Source organism: Didymella exigua, assembly GCF_010094145.1.
Source record: "Didymella exigua CBS 183.55 unplaced genomic scaffold M421scaffold_19, whole genome shotgun sequence".
In the NCBI taxonomy this organism is placed as follows: Eukaryota; Fungi; Ascomycota; class Dothideomycetes; order Pleosporales; family Didymellaceae; genus Didymella; species Didymella exigua.
Window position 1 is genome coordinate 381,210 of NW_022984793.1, and position 17,594 is coordinate 398,803.

General features: G+C 41.6%; 2 protein-coding genes across 2 annotated transcripts in view; both read right to left on the bottom strand.

Annotated features, from left to right (window-relative positions):
• The window catches only part of M421DRAFT_66379 (uncharacterized protein), a gene marked incomplete at both ends in the record, with an annotated part of 4,893 nt that extends 3,865 nt beyond the window's left edge, over positions 1 to 1,028 (bottom strand). The window contains one exon of the mRNA XM_033596320.1: positions 911 to 1,028. Within this exon, the coding sequence (XP_033447255.1) occupies positions 911 to 1,028 (118 nt within the window). The remainder of the gene's footprint in view (positions 1 to 910) is intronic.
• Positions 1,029 to 16,014: 14,986 nt separating this feature from the next.
• M421DRAFT_394891 (uncharacterized protein) lies at positions 16,015 to 16,579 on the bottom strand (the record flags this gene model as incomplete). The annotated part of the gene is made up of 4 exons (XM_033590076.1): positions 16,015 to 16,252; positions 16,351 to 16,465; positions 16,513 to 16,537; positions 16,568 to 16,579. The coding sequence occupies 4 exons, from the start codon at positions 16,577 to 16,579 to the stop codon at positions 16,048 to 16,050; spliced, it is 357 nt and encodes a 118-aa protein (XP_033447256.1). The 3' UTR covers positions 16,015 to 16,047.
• Between the last annotated feature and the right edge of the window lie 1,015 nt (positions 16,580 to 17,594).

The window sequence follows — 17,594 nt, forward strand, 5'->3', positions numbered from 1 at the left end:
GCAAAGGTTAATACCCTATCTTGCTATAATTGCTTTCTTCTGTGTAAATAACAGCGTGTAGCAGCCTTATTAGCTACCTAAAGATTAACAACATAGTTGCACACTAAAACTAGTAAATATGCTATTAGCTCTGCGCCTTTAGTAAGCTAATTAAGGGCATTAACTATTAATATTAGTAAGCTATTAGCGTGTCTCTAGATCCTCTCTTAAATTAGCTTTAATTAAGACCTAAATTCTAGGGTGTTGCTTAGTGTCTTAGACTCCTACGTGCTGTTGTCTATAATAGGTAGTGTTAGTATGTGTAGCTGTACTTTAAGCTTTAATATCACAGCCTCTAGGTTAAATAGGACTATGCTAGCGCCTCTAAATCCTCCCTAGATGTTACTCTTAGTAATTAAAGCATTAAAAGCAGCTTTAAAGTACAGCAAGAACTTAGGTTTAGTGATGTAAGTAATCTTGCTGCGCATCAGCCGCTTAGCTTGGCAGCTATAGGCCTTCTTTGACAGGGCAAAACAGCCTATGTCAAGTGGCTGCAGTAGGTGCGACAAGTGTAGAGGCATACACAGGGTAATAATCTTGTGTTCCTTGCAGTACTGGTGAATTTCAACTAAGTTGTGGCTCTTGTAGCTATCTAGAATAAGCAGCTAATAGCTGCTAACAGTGCGCGCCTTTGTGTGCTTATTAAAGTGCTTTAACTACTTAACTTTAAGCTTATTATTAGTCTAACTATTATTAGAGACATTAAGAACCTAGTTATTAGATATACTAGGCTCCTTATACTAGGCAGAGAGGTGGTGCTTACTAGAGAAGATAATAAAGGGTAGGATAGACTAGCCCTTTGCGCAGATGCCTTAGATAATACTAGTGTACTCTTAGTTGCCCTGCTGCACTGCCTTTAGTCTCCCTTAACGCTTAGAGCCTGTAACAACAGCTCCTGTTAATATAACGCCTATTATAAAGCTAGACTTCTTAAAGTTATATGTGTCTTTATCTTCTATACTATACTTAGCTTTAGTATTCTCTACTAGTTAGAACTAACGTACTCTATCACCGAGCCGGTCATATCACCAAACCGGTCACTTAAAATCCCACCAAAAAACACAGAAACCATACCCCTGCATCTCAATAACTACTTAATAGAATCTTCTAAAAACTTCAGAATAGAGCTGCATCTATACTAATAAGACTGTTTAAAAGTCTTAGAGTGCTTAGCCCTATATTGCAGATGTTGTTTAGAAGATACTAAAATACAGGGGTAGCTGCAGGCTATCTCAACATCTATACTAGCTATTAGTCTAAGACTTTTAAATAGTTTTATTAGTATAGATGCAGCTCTATTCTAAAGTTTTTAGAAGATTCTATTAAGTAGTTATTAAGATGTAGGGGTATAGTTTCTGTGTTTTTTGGTGGGATTTTAAGTGACTGGTTTCGTGATATGACCAGCTTGGTGATAGAGTACGTTAGTCCCTAATTACCTTAGTATCCTTACACAGAGCTCTCTTATAGTTATACTTATAATTAAATTTAACTTTAAGCTCTAGCTGACGTTTTACAAAGTTAGTAGCCTAGTTCTTGCCAATGTAGGGCTAGTGGCGATCAGCAAGCAGAGAATTAGCCACATCCTCTACATTAGCAAGTTAGGGTGGGTATCCTTGCTTGTCTAGCTTTAATACATGCTAGACAATCACCTCCTTCTTAGTACTAGTTATCCTTATTATATTAGGCTTGCAATCACGTTGTGAAGAGGTTCTAGTAAGGCGCGTGCCTAGGGTGCTTCAAGAGACCTAGTATATTACTGCAGCGTGTTACACACTTAGTGTCGCGTCTTGCTAGATATCCTAAAGGGCAAGCTGTATATCTGTTTTATTTAAAGGCTTTTTTATGTTCTTGTGTTGAGGCATTACAGGGAGAGTGAAGTTCGGCGTAGTCTTGGCAAAAGTGGCCAGCTCGCTTGTGGAGTACGTTTTACAGTTGCAACACTTCCTTAGTAACTAGTTGAATTATTTACTTATTATTGCATTGTATTGTAATAGTGTGTGCGCCTATATTAATGTGTAGTTTGCGCAAGAGTCTTAAGATAAAGAGTGCTTCTTTTATAACCTAGGAAAGAGGAAGAAGCTTAGCCTTAGTTATTAATATTATTACTGTGTCCTGCTTATTTACCTTCTATGCAATAAGGCTGCTAAAGAGTTTAATTGCGTAGCCTTAGGAGCTCTTTCTGTCTATCGTGTTGTTAGCAAAGGACGCCTTACTTGCTACCTAGAGGCTAATGCCTCCTCTAAGCTGCAGTGATCGCTGTATAGTGTTAAGTAGAAATAAAAGGACCTGATCCGCAGCATCTTGGTTGCTAATGACTAGATTGGTGAGGAACTAGGCAAGCCTTGATGTGGCGAACGCAATGTCAGGTCGCGTGGTGACCGCAGCGAACAGCAGTGATCCAATTTTGCGCTGATACTTGTTGATTTCTGCTAGCGCTGCTAGTCTGCTCCTTAGCTGTAGTTTAGTTATTGCTATTAGAGTGTTATGTTGTATAGTTGTTTTCTTAGTAAGGCAACTAATTTTGTCTAAGTACTCTGCCTAAGATAGGTAGATTTTCTTGCTTACTTAGTCTTGTATAATCTCTATGCTAAGGAACTACTGTTGGTTGTGCCCTCCTGTGCAGGTGTACTTACTCTGTACATAGCTAATTTTCTGCAGTGCCTCTTGCTCTTTTAATTTATTATAACGTAGATTATCACCGAGCCAGCCATATCACCAAACTGGCCACTTTCTCTTAGCATGACCACCTTTTACCCTAACACAACATGCCTTAATAACAACAACTTTAGAATACTACTAGAGAAGGTAGATTTATCCTTGCTATCTAGGCCTTCTACACTAGCAAATTTCGCAGTATCTATAGCGCTGCTAGAGCGTTAAATATACCTTATTAGTAGGTCTCTAATTACCTTTGCAATATCACGTTTTAACTAGACGTACAAGCTAATTGCTAGAAACTTACTATACTAGAGGAGTAGATAATTGTCTAGTATATACTTAACCTTAATTTGCAAGGATTTGCGCCCTAGCTATGTAAGGTGGCAGATATAGCTAATAAGATACTTAGTGTGCGTAGTGAAGAGCATATTAGCAAAATATAGGCTAGCAGGCTTATAACACAATCAGACAAGCTTAAAATAGCCTTTAATTAAGCTAAGGATAGACAGAGGATACTACAGGAAGATCCTAAGATAATTAGCGCGTAGTTTAAGCTAGTAGAGGATACTTAAGTTAAGTATAGCGTTTATAACAACAACATGCACAACTTTAATAAAACTAGGTTCTAGATAGGTGTTGCTTTGTCTTTAAAGGTTGTAACAGGCTTAGAGAGACGTGCTTGGCCAGAGCTTGTTCAGCCAGGTGATCGCGAGTAGGTTACCGTTATCCAGAGCATCTGCGCCGCTAGGTATGCAACCCCGCCTTTCATCATCTACAAAGGACGCGTCCACATCTCTGCCTAGTATAAGGAGACAGTAGGCTGGCGGATGGGTAGGGTATGCTTTTTTACGTTTTAGCTTATAGCTTCTTAACTAGCAGAGATACGCTTACATCATCTATTAGTTGATAGAAGCGCCTAGTATTGCGCCTTCTAATAAAAAAAGAATTAGCTAATTCTGCCTAGTATTAGCTAAGTTATTAACACTACCTAGCAAAGTATACCTATTAATAGGTATGCTCGCTAGGTACCCCCCCTTTTTTAACATTTTCTAGCCTCTAGCTTGTGCAGGTTAATAGTTATAACAAAACCTTCTACTACAAAAATGTAGAGGTGGTTTTTCTCTTTCTTTTTAATCCTAGTTTGCTTGAATCCATGTATTATTGATAAGGTTTTGGGGGGTACCCACAAAGGACGTTGGAGTATACCCATTCCTCCAGCCTAGGAGACAGATATACCCTACAATTAGAAGCTCTTAGTCTCTAAGAATAGTTAGATAAATAATATACTAAGTATTAAGTAGTTAAAGCACTTTAACACGCATATAAAGACGCGTTAGGTAGGAGTGTACAGGTTGCTTATCTTAGACAGCTATAAGAGCTATCTTAACTAGGAGTTTAAGGAGTATTACCTAGAGAACTAAATCCTTACTCTCTATATACTACCTTACTTATTATACATCCTCTAGCTACTTAACATAGTCTATTTCTTACTATTAAAGTATAAGTACTCATAATATATTTAAGACTTAGCACACTAATATATCATCTATATTAATAAGGAAGGCTTCCTACTAGCCTTTAGGGACATTTTCCTTAATATATTTATAAAGTTTAACTACTAAAAGGCCTTTAAGGTATTAGGGCTTATTCCTACTAATATATAGGTAACGTGTTTCCCATGCGAGCGGGCACCCCAAGCGAGTCGGCAGCTCTTCCCCACCAATACGCCTGCGCGGCGACACTACGCAACGCTACAACAATATTTTCTTTTATACGCGACAGTAGATTATACTTTAGATTCTTCGCTATTATCTGCATCCTTTATCTCTACCTTGCAGGTGCGGGAGTTATGCCTAGTCTTGCCACAATGACCACAGTGCCTCTCTGCGCGCACCCTCTTCGCAGGCGTTTTGCTATTATTACAACTGCCACCCTCTCTTTTAGTAATTAAGTTAGATACCTTACTAACTATTAAGGTCTCCTCTACCTGTACATACCGCCTTTTACAGCCCTTGCGCTTTGTAAGCTCTTCAATTGCGCTTCGCATGCGCGCCTGTTCCTCCTGTAGCAACACCATATTATGCGCAATCTGCTGAGCGCCTTTACTCAGCTGTCGTACCTGCTCGTCAAGGGAGCTTGCAGTAGAACCTGAGCGTCTTTGCATCCTCTGTTGAATAAGCGTAGTTTAAGCCTCTACCTCTTTAGCGTTGCGTGGTGTCTTCGCTTCCCACGCGGCGTCGTCGCGCTGTGGTGGAGTCGGCGTGCGCAACCTCACATCAAGCTTCAACAACACTGCCTCTAGGTTTAGTGGAACTAGCCCAGCACCTCTAAAACCTGCCTAAGCGTTCTCCTTTGTAAATATCTGCTTGTATGCAGCTTTAAAGGCTGGTAGGAAGGTTTCCTTGCTGATATAGTGGATGTGGTTGCGCGCCAAGGCTGAGATGCTGTCGCTGTAGCTGCGCTTCAACAGCGAGAAGCAGGCGACGTCAAGAGGCTGCAGTAGATGCGATAAGTGAGGGGGCATGCAGAGGGCAATTATCTTATTCTCCTTGCAGTATTCTTGGAAATCAGCTGAGCAGTGGCTCTCGTGGCCGTCGATAATCAGCAGTCTCCACGCTCCTACGGGCTTCGCATGCGTATCGAAGTGTTTAAGCCAGGCAAGCGCTAGCTCGTTGTTTGTCCAGCCGTTTGGGCTTACTTGGATGATCTAGTCGCGTGGTATACCTAGCTTAAACTAGGTGGAGATGAGCACCTTGCTAGCAAAGATGATGAAGGGTGGGATGCGCTTCCCTGTCGCGCTGACGGCTTGTACCAGGGTAGTCTACTTGCAATTGCCAGGCTGTAGCTTCTTCGCTTTCCTAGGCTTATCTAAGCCTGTTACTACGAGCTAAGACGTGATCTTGCCTATTAGGAAGCCAGTCTTATCAAAGTTCTAGGTATCCTTATTAAGGATGCCATACTTCGCCTTTATTAATTGAACAAGCTCGAACCAGGGCCGGATTAGCGCTGGGTCCTCGCAGGCAGCACGCTGGCGATCATACGGCCGGCTCCAGCGCTTCTTAAGCTCAGGTGTACGCTTAATGAAGTTGTCTACCCAGTGCTTGCCAACAGGCTTCCTATCCCGCTCTCTTAGCAGTCTATCAGCCATATCTCGCACAAGAGCCTTTGTTGGTGGTAGTCCGCGTAGAGACGCGTCAAGTATATTGTGTAGAACCACCTCCTCTTCTAGCTTTGTAAGGCGCTTTAAGTTCAGCTCGCAATTGCTTCAGGCGCGTTGTCCAGCGCGTCGCGCTTAGATAGTCGTTCAAGGGACATTATAGATCTCTGCAGCGCGTTTCTTGCTCTGTATTTGCTTTAATTTTATATTAGAGATAGCAAGGAATACATTTCCTTTGTTATAGGACTTTTAGACGTTGCGTTGTTAAGACATTACGCGTTGTCGCCGCGCAGGCGTGTTGGTGGGGAAGAGCTGCCGACTTGCTTGGGGTGCCCGCTCGCATGGGAAACACGTTAGTCTTAGATTACCTTAAAGTGCAGCTACATACCCTACTAGCAGTACCTCTACCTTAAACACTGTAGCAATCTAAGACACTAAGCAATATACATAAGTTTAGGTCTTAATCTAAGCTTATAAGCAACTTATTCTACTAATTACTAAGTGCAGCGTAAGAGGGGTTCTTAAAGCTTATAAAAGGGGCTAAAGAGATACTGCATAAAAACGTCCTTATTAAGGCCTGCATGTAAGAGCTTGAAGAGCAATTAGCAGTAATAACTAAGAGAAAATTGCGTAATAGAAAGTAGATTCAGCATAGTGGCACACTTGAGTATGGCCCAGCAGCATCGCGGGTAGCTGCTGAGGCGTGTGTAGCAGCTTAGCTATCTAAGAAGACTTAGGGTAGAGGTGGTTAACTAGGAGCTTAGTCAACTATTTAGCGCTGTAGGAACTGCAGCAAGACTAGACACAACACAGAAATATGCTAGGAGGGTGTAGAAATATCTTCTAAATCTAATATAAGCACGTAGTATGCTAGGTCACTATTTAATAGTAAGTAGTTGTAGTTGTAGTAACTTGTGTTAGTTGTGCTAAGAGAAAATGGCTTGTTTAGTGATATTGCTGGCTTGGTGATAATCTACGTTAATAAACTTAGTCTTAACTAGTTAAAGCACTTTAACACAAAGACAAAGGTGCATACTATTAGTAGCTACTATCTACTATTTATTAATAGTTATAAGAGCTATAATTTACTAGATTTCTAGGAATACTATAAGGATAACAAGATTATTACTATATATATGCCTCTGCACTTATTGCATCTCCTATAGCCACTTAATAGAGGCTGTTCTGCCCCTCCTAAGAAGGTGTATAGGCGCTAAGCTAAAGACCTTATATATAACTAGATTAACTTTATTATAAAGCTTTAGTTCCTGCTATACTTTAAAGTAGCATATAATGCTATATTCACCTTAAGCAATATCTAAGGAGGGCTCTAAGGCTCTAGACTAGTCCCCTTTAACCTAGAATAGGTTATAATAGGGCGTAATATAAAGCTACACACTCTATTACTATAACTCCCTAATAATAATAAGCCCTAGCAGTTGTAAACCCCTAGTAATATCCTAGAACTTTAGTTACAATTAACTCTAATTTAAGAGAAGTATAAGACGTAGCAGGGTAGCTCACCTAATTCTATGCTAAGCGCGCTTGAGCACTACGCAAAGGGGGGAGCAATTCTATTACACAAGATAGTTTTAGCGCAACAGGAGATCGCTAAGCTTCACGCAGCTCTAGCAGCTGCTACAGAACGTAAATCACGCAAAAGAAAGCAAATCTAGAAGGAAGGGACCCTTATAGTTAAGGAAGGGCAGTAGATAGTAGCTCTAAAGGAGTTTAGGGTATATAGTAATACAAAGAAGTTAGAGAAGCAGGTGCGCGCTAAAGTAGGTAAGCCCTCCTAACAACGCTATAGACATTGTAATTAGACTATGCACAACGCGCGAATATGTAAGAATAATGCAGAAGTAGTCTCTAAATAATATTCTAAGCTGTACTGTGTAAAGTTATAAGACTTTGTTCTTATAATCTTTCTCTAGCGTATTTCCTTCTTAGGTATAGCGCTATGCTTACCTAAGCATTGTCATTATAATCTCCTAAAAGAGAGGATTAGAATGGTGTGCTTACGAAGCCTGTATCTCCTCTCGTTCTTAAGATATGCTATTATCTATTTTTAGTAACTAGAAATGTTCTAGACCCTCTGCTTACAAATAGAGTAGCCTACTCTGTAAGATGCTGACGTATACAATTATGTATGCACCTACGTAATCTTGCTTGCATATGCAGCAATACTAAGCATAGATAAAGTAGACCCACCTAGAGGAGTCTAGAATGTTCTGCTTAGAAATACAGACAGAGGAGAGGAAGCATAAATACCTCTAGCTCTCCCCCCTCTGTTCGCTCTGTACCTAGCCTAGGAATCTTTACCTAGTATCTAATATAATAACTTGTCTATTATATTACATAATCTTACCTTGCCTCTATTAGGCTATACGCTTCCTATTTAGACAAAGCTAGTCTAGATTTGTCTAGGTCTTTCTAGACCAGGAAGAAAGTAGTCTAGTCCTTCCCCTACTTTCTTTACATACTGCACCTTGCAGCGCCAGAGTGTGGTGTTTTGGGCCATAATAGGGTGAGGTTTAGTAGGGTCTTGGCAAAAGTGTCCGACTCGCCCGTGTGTCCGACTCGCCTGTGGGGTACTTTAATCTAATTGCGCATAAGTATTTTAGCTTAGCGCCTATATGCCTCCTTTAAAGTAGTAAAACAACGTATATTAAGGGGCTGTGTAAGGTGTAACAAGTAAGGAGGCAAATAGCGAGTAATAATCTTAATATCCTTGCAGTATTGCTAGAATTTAAGAGAGTTGTAGCTCTTATAACTGTTAATAATAAGTAAATAGTAGGTGCTAATAGTACGCTCCTTTGTATGCCTATTAAAGTAGTTTATCTAGTCTAACGTACCCCACGGGCGAGTCGGACACACAGGCGAGTCGGACACTTTTGCCAAGACCCTACCAAAACACCCTTACTACACCAATGCCTCTCCACAAACGCCAGTCAGACGCGTTAAAGGAAGCTTAGATACAGCTTGCGCTTCAAGCTATAAAACAAGACGCGACTCTCTCTCTACAGCGCGCTGCAGCTATCTATAGAGCTCCCCTACAGACACTAAGCGACCAACGCACTGGACGACCTTCACAGGTTGATTCTATGCCCAAATCACAGAGCCTAACCAATACTAAGAAGCAGGTGATTGTTAATTATATACTTGAGCTAGACGCGCGAGGATTTTCCCCTTGGCTAGCATCTGTGGCTGATATGGCCAATTCTTTGCGCGCTAAGCGCAGTCTGGGCGCCAACCAGAGCTTAAAGTGAAGTTTAATCGCAAGTATGACTACAAGAGAGCCCTCTGCGAGGATCCTAAGATAATCTAGGGCTAGTTTAGCCTAGTAGCTAATATTAAAGCTAAGTATGGCATCCAGGGCAACAACATGTACAACTTTAATAAGACAGGCTTCATAATAGGCTAGATATCTACTAGAGCAGTTGTCACAGCTTTAGAGAGACAAGGATAGCTAAAGCAGGTCTAGCTAGGCAATTAGGAGTGGACAATAGTTATTAAGGGCATTAATGCTAAAGGGTAGGCTATTCTGCCCTTTATTATCTTCTAGGGCTATAACTACCTCTTAAACTAGTACAAAGGGGATAATCTACCCTATAATTAGGTTATTAGGGTCTCTAAGAATAGCTAGACTACTAACAAACTTAGTCTTAACTAGTTAAAGCACTTTAACATGTATATAAAGGAGCGTACTATTAGTAGCTACTATCTACTAGTTATTAATAGTTATAAGAGCTATAATTTACTAGATTTCTAAAAATACTATAACGTGCTTCACAAGCGAGCGGCGCACCCAAGCGAGCGGCGCACTCTCCCCACCAAAACGCTTGCGCAGCGACAACACGTAATGCCTCAACAACACCAAACCCAGAGACTCTATACTAAAGCTGACGTACAGCTTGCTATCTTAGATCTTTAAAAAGAGCAGATTAAGAGTATACAGCTTGCTAAGAAAGTCTATAAGGTCCCTTAAACTATAATACAATAATAATATAATAGAACACGCTCTTAATATAATTGTAAGCTAAAATTAAAACACCTTACAAAGCTAGAAGAGGAGGCAATTATACAGCGTATACTTAAAGAGAGTTTATGTAGAATACTGCCCTTAAAGGTGCACGTATAAGATATGGCTAATAGACTGCTAAGAGAGCGTGGTAGGAAGCCTATAGGCAAGAACTAGGTTAATAACTTCATTAAGCGTACACTAGAGCTGCAAACGCGATGGAGCCGTCCGTATGATCACCAGCGAGCTGCCTGCAAGGACCTAGCGATTATCTAGCCATAGTTCAGCCTAGTTCAATTAACAAAGGCAAAGTATAGTATTATAGATAAGAACACCTAGAACTTTAATAAGTCTAGCTTTATAATAGGCAAGATATCCTCTTAGCTTGTTATTACAGGCTTAGAGAAACCTAGGAAATAGAAGAAACTATAACCTAGTAATTATAAGTAGGTTACCCTAGTATAAGGTATTACTACAACAGGGCATATAATCCTACCCTTCCTTATCTTTACAGGTAAGGTCCTTATCTCCTCCTAGTTTACTAGTCTACCTTACAACTAGGTTGTTATAGTCTCTCCTACTAGCTAGACTAATAACAACGTCGCGCTGGCGTGGCTTAAGCATTTTAACGTCCATACAAAGGCGTCCTCTGCTGGGGCGTATAGGCTGCTCATTATCAACGGTCATGAGAGCCACTGCTTAATAGAATTCCAGGACTACTGCAAGGAGAACAAGATTATCACTCTCTGCATGCCACCACACTTATCACACATCCTGTAGCCTCTTAACGTTGTCCCCTACTTGCTGTTAAAGCGCCACTACAGCAACAGGATCTCGCTCTTAGCACGCAGCTGCATCCACTATATTAACAAAGAAACCTTCCTCCTAGCCTTTAAAGTAGCTTTTAAGAAGATGTTTACACTAGAGAATATTCGCGCAGGGTTTTAAGGCGCTAGACTAGTCCTGCATGACCCTAAGGTTGTGTTATTGAAGCTTGATGTACAGCTGCGCACGCCAACGCCACCTACACCAGGCACTGTTGCCTAGGAGGCGCAAATACCGCGCAACGCCCGCGAGATAGAGGCGCAATCCACGCTGATTTGAAATCGCATACAAAACTATTAGGGGTCTCTAGCAAGTTTATTAGATAAGCAGGTTAAGCAGCTAAGTAAAGGCGCTTAGTAGATAGCTTATAATATAGTGTTAGTGCAGGAGGAAATAGGCTACCTTTAAGACACTATTAACACGCTTACAAAGTACAAGACACGTAAGAGGCAGTACATACGCGCAGAGGAGACCCTAATAGTTAGTAAGGTATCTAACTTAATTACTAAAAAGGAGGGTAGTAGTTGTAAGGACAGCAAGACGCCTGCAAAGAGGGTGCGCGCAGAGAGGCGCTGTGGCTGTTGCAGCAAGATTGGGCATAACTCCCGCACCTGCAAGGTAGAAATAGAGGATATAGATAATAGCAATGCTTATGAATAATATTATCCTGTTACATATATTATAGGAATTTGTGATAGTGTTGCACTACGTCGCGGTGCGTGCGCTGCGCTGGAGAAAGTGCGCCGCTCGCTTGGGTGCGCCGCTCGCTTGTGAAGCACGTTAAGGATAATAAGATTATTACTATATATATGCCTCTACACTTATTGCATCTCCTGCAGCTACTTAATGTAGGCTGTTTTACCCCTCTAAAGAAGGTGTATAGGTGTTAAGCTAAAGACCTTATATATAACTAGATTAACTATATTATAAAGCTTAAGTTCCTGCTATGCTTTAAAGCAGCCTATAATGCTATATTAATCTTAAGCAATATCTAAGGAGGGTTCTAAGGCACTAGACTAGTCCCCTTTAACCTAGAATAGGTTATAATAGGGCTTAATGTAAAGCTGCGCACTCTATCACTATAACTCCCTAATAATAATAAGCCCTAGCAGTTACAAACCCCTAGCAATACCCTAGAACTTTAGTTATAATTAACTCTAATTTAAGAGAAGTATAAGAAGCAGCAGGGTAGCTCATCCAATTCTGTGCTGAGCGCGCTTGAGCACTACGCAAAGGGGGGAGCGATTCTATTGCACAAGCTAGTTTTGGCGCAACAGGAGAACGCTAAGCTTCACGCAGCTCTAGCAGCTGCCACAGAATGTAGATCGCGCAAAAGAAAGCAAATCTAGAAGGAAGGGACCCTTATAGTTAAGGAAGGGCAGTAGATAGCAGCTCTAAAGGAGTTTAGGGCATGTAGTAATAGAAAGAAGTTAAAGAAGCAGGTGCGCACTAAAGTAGGTAAGCCCTCCTAACAACACTGTGGATGGTGCAATTAGACTAGGCACAACGCGCGAACGTGCAAGAATGATACAGAAGTAGTCTCTAAATAATATTCTAAGGTGTACTGCACCTTACAGCGCTAGAGTGTGGTGTTTTGGGCCATAATAGGGTGAGGTTTAGTAGGGTCTTGGCAAAAGTGTCCGACTCGCCCGTGTGTCCGACTCGCCCGTGGGGTACGTTATACTAAGCTTATTAGTAGTCTAGCTATTATTAGAGACTCTAATAACCTAATCTTAGGGAGATCCTCTTCTTTATACTAGGCAGAGAGGTGGTGGTAGGCCTTAAAGATAAGGAAGGCTAGAATAGCCTATCCTTTAGCATTAATGCTTACTATAGCTATAGCCTACTCCTAGTTGCCTAGCTGGATAGCCTTTGGTTAACCTTGTTATTCTGAAGCTGTAACAACTGCTCCTAGGGAGATCTAGCCTATTATAAAGCTAGTCTTGTTAAAGTTGTATGTGTCTTTATCCTAGATGCTAACGTACCTCACGGTAGGCTGGCGGAATGGGTATACTCCAACGTCCTTCGTGGGTACCCCCCAAAACCTTATCAATAATACATGGATTCTAGCAAACTAGGACTAAAAAGAAAGAGAAAAACCACCTCTACAATTTTGTAGTAGAAGGTTTTGTTATAACTATTAAACTGCACAAGCTAGAGGCTAGAAAATATTAAAAAAGGGGGGGTACCTAGCAAGCATACCTATTAATAGGTATACTTTGCTAGGTAGTGTTAATAACTTAGCTAATACTAGGCAGAATTAGCTAATTCTTTTTTTATTAGAAGGCGCAATACTAGGCGCTTCTATTAAATAATAGATTATGTAAGCGTATCTCTGCTAGTTAAGAAGCTATAAGCCAAAACGTAAAAAAGCATACCCTACCCATCCGCCAGCCTACCTCACGGGCGAGTGGCCGGCCCGGGCGAGTGACCGGATTTTGCCAAGACCACACCATACTTCAACTTCTCTTGCATATTACAGCAAGTTACTGCAAGTTACTGTAACTTACAGTATACAGCACTAATCTACAGTATCTTGCGCATCTTTTATACACGTTCACGCGTTATGCCCTGTGCTACAGCGTTGTAAAGACTGAGTGCCTAGTTTAACGCGCCTCTTCTTACTTGCCTTCTTCCTATTATTACAGGCTTTAAACTCCTTTAGGGTAGTTAAGCGCACTCCTTTACTAACAGTAAGAGTTCCCTCCCTCTAGATCCGCTTCCTCTTGTGTGATTTATGGCGTGTGGCGGCCTCATTAGCAGCCTGAAGCTCTGCGACCTAGTTGCGCACTAAAACTAGTGAATGTGCCATTATCTCTGCGCCCTTAGTAAGCTAATTAAGAGCATTAACTATTAAAGTTAGAGAGCTATTGCTATGTTGTTAAATCCTCTCCTTAATAAGCTTTAATTACAACCTAAATTCTAGGGTGTTCTGTAGGGTTTAAGAGTGCTACATACTCTTATCTATAGTAGGTAGTAGTAGAGTACATAGGCGCACTTTAAGCTTTAATATTACAGCCTCTAGATTAAAGGGGACCAAGCTAGCACCTCTAAATCCTCCCTAGATATTGCTCCTAGTAATAAAGGCATTAAAAGCTCCTTTAAAGCACAGTAAAAACTTAAGTTTTGTAATGCAAGTAATCTTGTTGCGCATTAGCAGCTTAGCTTAGCGACTATTAGCCTTCTTTATTAGGGCAAAACAACCTACGTTAAGCAGCTGCAACAGGTGCAATAAGTGTGTAGGCATACACAAGGTAACAATCTTGTGTTCTTTACAGTACTAGTAGAACTTAACTAAATTATGGCTCTTATAGCTGTCTAGAATAAGCAGCTAATAGCTGCTAACAGTGCGCTCCTTTGTGTGCTTATTAAAGTGCTTCAGCTACTTAATACTAAGCTTGTTATTAGTCTAGCTATTCTTAGAGATAGTAATAACCTAGTTATAAGGTAAAGACAGCTCCTTATACTAGGTAGAGAGGTAGTGCTTGCCTTAGAAGATAATAAAGGGTAGGATACTCTATCCTAACACATTAATACCCTAGATAATACTAGTCTACTCTTAGTTGCCCTACTATACTGTCTTTAGTCTTCTACAACGCTCTAAGCCTGTAACAATAGCTCCTATTAATATAACACCTATTATAAACCTAGACTTGTTAAAATTATAGGTGTCTTTATCTAGGATACTATACTTAGCTTTAGTATTCTCTACTAGGCAGAACTAGCCCTAGATTACCTTAGGATCCTTGCAGAGGGCTCTCTTGTAGTTGTACTTTTGATTAAACTTGACTGTAAGCTCTAGGCAACGCTTGACAAATGTGCTAGCCTAGTTCTTGCTAACAGGAGGCTGGTGGGGCTTAGTAAGTAGAGAGTTGGCTATATCCTCTACATTAGTAAGCTAGGGTGGGTATCCTCGCTCGTCTAGCTTCAGAACATGCTGCATAATTACCTCCTCTTTAGTGCTTGTTAGCTTTATTAAGTTGACCTTATAATTGCGTCTTAAGAGCGTTCTAGCATGTTATTATCTTAGCGTTCTTTCTAACACCTTATAGATTATTACAGCGCGTAGAATAGTAAGAGTTGCATCTTGTTTAAGAGCCTAGATTGCAAGCTGTATATCTAGTTCCTTTAAGACGCTTTAAGCCTTTTTGCGTTGAGACATCGTGGGTTGTATGAAGTTTGGTGTGGTCTTGGCAAAATCCGGACACTCGCCCGGGTCGGCCACTCGCCCGTGAGGTACGTTATACTTAGCTTTAATATTAGCTACTAGGCTAAACTAGCCCTGCAGAACCTTAGGATCCTCACAGAGGGCTCTCTTATAGTTATACTTACAATTAAACTTCACTTTAAGCTCTAGGTGTTGCTTAACAAACATACTAGGCTAGGTTGTGCTAATAGGGCCTAGATTACGCTTAGCGCGCAAAGAATTGGCTACAGTAGCCACATCTAAGAGCTAAGGGGAAAATCCTTGCGCGTCTAGCTTAAGAATATATGTTTAATAATTACCTTCTCCTTATTATTATCTAGCTTCTGCAAGTTGGCTATAAAATCTGCTTGTGAAGGTCGCCTAGTGTGTTAGTAGCTTATTGTGCTTTAAGGGACTAGGCTGGCGGATGGGTAGGGTATGCTTTTTTACGTTTTGGCTTATAGCTTCTTAACTAGCAGAGATACGCTTACATAATCTATTATTTAATAGAAGCGCCTAGTATTGCGCCTTCTAATAAAAAAAGAATTAGCTAATTCTGCCTAGTATTAGCTAAGTTATTAACACTACCTAGCAAAGTATACCTATTAATAGGTATGCTTGCTAGGTACCCCCCCTTTTTTAATATTTTCTAGCCTCTAGCTTATGCAGTTTAATAGTTATAACAAAACCTTCTACTATAAAAATATAGAGGTAGTTTTTCTCTTTCTTTTCAGCCCTAGTTCGCTAGAATCCATGTATTATTGATAAGGTTTTGGGGGGTACCCACGAAGGACGTTGGAGTATACCCATTCCGCCAGCCTATAAGGGACCCTGTAGATAGCTGCAGCGCGTTGCTAGGAGAGGGTCGCGTCTTGTTTAAGAGCCTGGAGCGCAAGCTGTATCTAAGCTTCCTTTGACGCGTCTAAATGGTGATGTTAAGGAGACATTAGTGTAGGAAGGGTAGTTGGGTGTGGGCTTGGCAAAAGTGACCAACTCGTCCAGTGACCGACTCGTCCGTGGGGTACGTTATACATTATTATAACGTTGTTAAGTTAGACGTTAAATAAGGTGCGTAAGTTTGGTGGGGTGCGGCGCTCGTCCGTGTGCAGCGCTCGCCTGTGGAATACGTTAGGTACTGCGACAATGTTGTTGTAGAAAGATTCACACTGCAGAGTCCGTCTTAGCGAATGTCCTGGCCAGCGCCTCAATGCTGTCCGCTATGCTCTTGAACTCGTCCTTCTGTTTACCAGCAATCTCGTTGACATCAACACTGTCGTCATCGCCGTCGCTCCACTGAATCTCCATTGTGTTGAAATCGACCTTGATACCCGTACCATAGATGTCCTTGGATGTACTAGAAGGGAAACTGCGAAGAGCACCAACAAGATTCAGAAGTTTTTTTCACGTCGTCACTGAGTATATCAGTGAGCTGTAGTATTCAAACAGATCATTCGGAGGGCTCACGCGGGAACATCGCCCCCATTCTCGTCTGAGGCGCCGTTGTTGGACTTGTTGGTGCGGTGGATCGAGGCAGAGCCGTTGTGGCCGCCGATGACTTCGACCTGCTGTGTGAGTGTGCCTTCTCCTGTCAGCCGCTAGGATTACAACCTCAAAGCACAAACTTGCCAGAGAAAGGCTTGGACAATGTTACCTGCTACCCATCAGATGTGGGAGGAGCGACTTGACGAGGCATTGTGATGGTGTGTGTGTACACTGGTAGTGTTGGAGAAGAAAATGATTGACGATTCCCTGAGGCCAAGTATTGTTATTTTGTAGCACTGATGTGCAGGTACACGCTCCTCTCTGCTAGCTTCAGTCCTGACATCATGATGAAGCTCGCCCGCGCTTGTGCTCCGCATCTCATGCTAAGAACAGTGACTTAGACCTCGATTGGTGAAATTTGAGCTCTAGAATTTGTCGAGCTCTGTGGCGCCCTTGTAGGGTGGCTTGTCAGGTGAAATTGAAGTGTGAATCGCGATATCACATGTGCCATGACATCATCTGTGTGAAAGTTCAGCAAAGTCCAGATGCGAAATCACACAAAGGCCCTTATTCCTTCGTCACATCCAATCGGAAAGGCTTCCGTTTCTTGTATTTTCCTCTCTCACAGTGGAGGATGCCTGCAAAGTTGTCACGAGTCCGCAGTTCTCCCATAAGCTGTCGTATGTCCTTGCCCTCTTCCTCAGCCAATTTCTGAATGCTTGCTTATTGCCATGCAGCCATTAAATCTCTTTTCCAGCTGAAGATCGTTTAAAGCCCATCTCTACCGTGATAGCCAAAGCACCCATGGTCCAAACAGGCCTCAGCGTCTTCTCATACTTGCCATCAACGCTTCCAGAATTTATTATTCCGTCCCACGATTTGATCAGTTCGCGACAATGCTCGCCATACTGTTCCCTGCTGCGTCTCTTGCGGATCCGAGTTCGTACGATCGCTCGATGGTAGTGTTGAAGGACACCGCCTCTCTAAACTTTCTGAACAGACACCTGTGAAGCGCACGTTGATGAAGAACGATGGCGTGTGAAAGCCTTTAGCTTGCGAGTTGACAGATTTACGCTCCATTCCGGGTCATACATCGAAGCCGACGGTGGTGCTGCCATGGGGATGCTGGTGCCTTTGTGAGCGCATAGGATAGCCTTCGTTCTTTTTTAGTATGATCTTGCCATCACGTGAAATATCTTAATGAGTCCTTGATGAATTCTGGAAGC